This window comes from Medicago truncatula, chromosome 3 (genome assembly GCF_003473485.1).
Source record: "Medicago truncatula cultivar Jemalong A17 chromosome 3, MtrunA17r5.0-ANR, whole genome shotgun sequence".
In the NCBI taxonomy this organism is placed as follows: domain Eukaryota; kingdom Viridiplantae; phylum Streptophyta; class Magnoliopsida; order Fabales; family Fabaceae; genus Medicago; species Medicago truncatula.
The window spans coordinates 45825044-45829438 of record NC_053044.1 but is presented as its reverse complement, the minus strand read 5'-3'; the positions used below and the strand labels follow the sequence as shown (position 1 = coordinate 45829438).

At 32.4% G+C, this 4395-nt stretch overlaps 1 protein-coding gene across 1 annotated transcript; it reads left to right on the top strand.

Moving 5' to 3' along the window:
• Positions 1-1581: 1581 nt before the first annotated feature.
• On the top strand, positions 1582-3726 carry LOC11425207 (ribosome-binding factor PSRP1, chloroplastic). Its single transcript, XM_003602333.4, has 5 exons — positions 1582-2043; positions 2250-2396; positions 2505-2759; positions 3031-3139; positions 3261-3726. The coding sequence occupies exons 1-5, from the start codon at positions 1624-1626 to the stop codon at positions 3389-3391; spliced, it is 1062 nt and encodes a 353-aa protein (XP_003602381.2). The 5' UTR covers positions 1582-1623; the 3' UTR covers positions 3392-3726.
• The last annotated feature ends 669 nt before the right edge of the window (positions 3727-4395 follow it).

Sequence of the window (4395 nt, the reverse complement as noted above, 5' to 3'; positions counted from 1 at the left end):
ATTAGGTTTTCTCTTATTTTGCTTAGATCACTCTAGTTTCAATTCTTTGCCAATTCATCAATTACATATACATTGTGTTATTGGTTATAGTTGGATTAATTGCTTATAGATTTGGTTTGTCAATTGTCTTGTTTTACAAACTGTATAAGAATCATTAATATTTGATTGGAATAAGATTTAGCTTTTGAATCTCTCAATTCATTTGTAAATCTTATAGTAGCATAGTCTTGTCTATTTATCATAGTTGTTGTGATTGTTCAAACATAATTCCAATCGGTCAACATTTTCTAAATCACTTTCGCTAAAATTCCGTAAAATTTTTAAATCGCTATTCATCCCCTTTAGTGCGTGTAAATGTTGACCATATAGACCAACAATATAAAATCAAGTTTGTCTATATTATTAAGAATGAGCTGTGATTTGGTAAGAAAAAAGAAAGAAAGAATGACTCTCTTAAGAATTACTCAAACACCTATTTATTTTTCCCAACTCGAAAAAAAAAACACTATTTCATTTACAAACACGGTCTAAATTTAAAACGCGACCAATATCATAGCATATTCATACTATATGTTTAAAACACTATTAAGAATAATTCTACAAATATTGGCGGTTCCGGGTAGAGGTCTAGTTTATTTCTTAAATAAAATAGTTGTATTTGAAATAAATAAATAAGGATTAATTAAGTTTTTGGTCCCTATAAATATCTGCAGTTTTGTTTTTAGTCTTTATAAAAATAAATTACACGTTTTAGTCCCTACAAAATTTTCCGTTAGTGTTTATAGTCCCTGTTAAATTAAATGTTGTTTAATTATGCTTAAAATTTAAAAATTTTTAATGATTTTTTACATACTTGTTTAAAACATTATAAAACATTCATCCGCAATAAGTTAGCTCAAAATTTTATTTTTAAGTCCAAATTTTTGTTAGGTTTATTTTGAATTTTTGGCGTTTAAAAAAAATTATATTTAATTCATTACATGTTAAAAAATTCTAATTTTTTATGAAAGAGATTATTATAATGTTCTTAACATGTCCGTTAAAAATCATTTAAAAATATAAAAGTTTAAGTACAATTAAACAAATTTTAATTTAAGAGGGACAAACACATACTTTTAGTTCTTGTAAAATTAAAATTTGTTTAATTGTGCTTAAACTTTTAAATTTTCAACATATTTTTTACATACTTATTTAGAATATTATACAAAGTTCATCCGCAAAAAAGTAGCTCAAAATTTTATTATTGGTTCCAAATTTTCATTAATATAATTTTGAAAATTTGGTTTTTAGAAAAATTCATATTTAATTCATTACATGTTAAAAAAACTAAAAGATTTTATAAAAGAGTGTCTCACAATGTTATAAACATGTCTGTAAAAAATCTTTTAAAAATTTAAAAGTTTAAGCATAATTAAACAAATTTTAATTTAACAGGGATTAAAAATACTAACGGAAAATTTTGTAAAGATTAAAAAGTGTGATTTATTTTTATAGGAACTAAAAACAAAACTGCAGATATTTATAGGGACAAAAACTTAATTAATTCAATAAATAAATATATGAAAAAGTTATGGATAATCTACGAGTAGGCTGGAAAATGGCCCGCGTGTGAGACACAGTTGAATGTTCATCGTCATCCAAAATGGAAAGAGACAACCGTTATTAAACAAACGCTTTCACCATCATCATTATTTTCCTCTTCTTTCTTTCTTTCATATATACAGAAAAATCTTCATTCATAATATGTCAATGGCGACTCACTTCACCTTCCACACATCCTCCTCTTATTCTTCTCCTTCTTCCACGCGGTGCCTTTCTGTACTCTCTCTTCCTCCTCAACTCTCATCCATAAAGACCAAGTTACCCTCCACAACATTCTTGACAGGAGAAGGAGGCACATCACAGTTTCTCAAATTGAAGTATGCCGCCACAACAACAACAACTAAACGCGGCGGCAGCGGCGGTTCACTCTCCGTTGTTCGTATGTCATGGGACGGTCCACTCTCTTCCGTCAAATTAATCATCCAGGGTAAAAATATGCAGGTATAATCAATCTATTCCATTTCCATTTTATTATCATCATTACTATTCTGGATAGAAATTATTGATAAAAGTAAAGTAGAGAAAAATAAAGATTGAAATTACATTCACAATGAAATAATGAGAAGAATAAGTGTAATTAATTAAGGTTATGAAAGCAACGGTTAGTGTGATTGTATAACTCATTTACTAACTGTGGTTGAGTTCAGCTGAATGATGCGGTGAAACAGCACGTAGAGGAGAAAGTGGGAAGAGCAGTTCAGAAGCACAGCTATTTAGTCAGGGAAGTTGATGTCAGGCTATCTACTCGCGGTGGAGGAGAATTTGGTCGAGGACCTAGAACACGTAGATGTGAGGTAGTAGATCTCACTCTTGCATTTTCTAATTTTGCTTTTGTTGTTGTTGTAACCTATGATGGATTCAGGGTCTTGAATTAATTAGTTGATTTCGACGATTTGCATTAGGTTACTTTGTTTACAAAGAGGCATGGGGTGGTGCGGGCTGAGGAACATGCGGAAACTACCTATGCGAGTATAGATTTGGTGTCCTCGGTCATTCAGAGAAAGCTGAGAAAGATTAAGGAAAAAGAAACTGATCATGGTCGCCACATGAAGGGATCCAATAGGTTGAAATTTAGAGAGGCAGTATTGCCATTACCCACGGAGGATGAAACTGAAATCTCCCCACAGAAGGAGGAAGAAGAAGAACTTATTGAAGAGGTTGGTACCTTAATTGTTGATATTAATCATTATGTAGCTAGAAGTATCATATTAGGCTGTGTCATTCTAGAAATATAATTGAAAATTATCCTCCAAACTGATTAGAAAAACTTCAATTTCACGTTTGGAAGTAGATTTGCAGTTTGCTCTTACACTGTTTATGTTGATTGATGATATATCATTACTTATCAAGAGATGCTGCTGCTGTTTTGTTATTTATTGTTTATTTTCCTTACATTGCACTTACTCTAGTTGTGAGGCTGTTTTACAGGTTGTTCGGACAAAATACTTCGACATGCCTCCTTTAACTGTGTTTGAAGCAATTGACCAGTTGGAAATGGTTGCTCATGACTTCTATGCTTTTCGAAATGAAGAATCTGGTCAGTAAATACTACTGTTTTAGCTATCTTTGGTTTGACCATGTTTCTCACTACATTTTATTGTCTCGGCTCAATTTTATGCTATCTTAGGGGGTAACAAAGTGTACTTCCTTTGTTTCAGGGGAGGTTAACATTGTATACAAAAGAAAAGAAGGAGGTTATGGACTCATTATTCCCAAAGGAAATGGTGAAGCAGATAAATTGGAGCCTATAGTGGTTGAACCGGCTAAAGAACCCTCTCTGCAAGAATGAAAGGAATTCCACGTGAAACTCATTTTCTAAGAACACAAGAGCTTGTACATGATTAGCGGATAGTAATAGCAATTTCTTTGGAGCAAGAAGTTGCATATGAAATTCTAATGGAGACTCTGGGGTTTTAACTTTCAAGTGCAAACCAAGTTTTAAAGTTTATAATAATGTACACTTGGATAGCCAGTGATTGTAAAATGAAAGAGATGCACCATTGAGTGTGCTGCACATAACTTCCACGATACATCTTTTCCTCTGACAATGTCATCTGCTTTCTTTCATCGTTCGTTTTGTTCTGCTTTGTGTTATTACTTTTCCAGATTACTCAAAATTTTAAATCATTTTTCACTTTATTCCTTTACCGCGTTTTGAGTTTATTAGGTAGATGTTGGCTGCCAAGAGAAATCAAAGTGACAGGTATACAAATATACAACCAAGCAAGAGCTTTATAGTTAGAAAGTCCTGTTGAAGTGTATGAGATTTGTCTTTAATGTATCTGGTTTGACTGCCATAGCTTTCTTCTTAAATGTAGACTTGAAAACTAATGTAGTATCTGTTTGTGATGCTTGTAATGAGGCCAAAGTGGATGATCAATATGAGTGGACTGGTTTTGTGACAGTTCTAATTATGACTGTTGAGTTTCTATGGGATAGAATGGTTGTGGAAGATAGGGTGATGTTTACCACATTTATTGTTCCATAATCCAGAAAATGGGCAAAGCAGCTTTAGCATTTTTTGATAGTATAAGGATGCCCAGTGAGTTCTCAACCAAATAGTAAAGACAACATCTTGTGAAAAATCATCAGAAGCCATGTTCGACTCCCCCGTTACTTATAGATTTGGAGGCTGCACCACAAACAGTTGATTTCTTGACACAAAGTTGAATCTAAGTCTCAACCAAGGATGGAGTCAAGGTTGACATGAGAATGCCGTCCCTTCCCAAAATATTTTAACTTTTTTTACTAGACATTGTAATTTTCTTTCTGAATTTTTCGCCTTGCCGGCAA

What these genes read in the sequence shown, in the direction of transcription:
- LOC11425207 (XM_003602333.4), top strand. Translation starts at nt 1,624, where the DNA reads ATGTTCATCGTCATCCAAAATGGAAAGAGACAACCGTTATTAAACAAA. An exon ending in AAGAAGAACTTATTGAAGAG is followed by an intron (nt 2,760 to 3,030) that starts GTTGGTACCTTA and finishes GCTGTTTTACAG; the next exon opens with GTTGTTCGGACAAAATACTT. An exon ending in TTTTCGAAATGAAGAATCTG is followed by an intron (nt 3,140 to 3,260) that starts GTCAGTAAATAC and finishes CCTTTGTTTCAG; the next exon opens with GGGAGGTTAACATTGTATAC.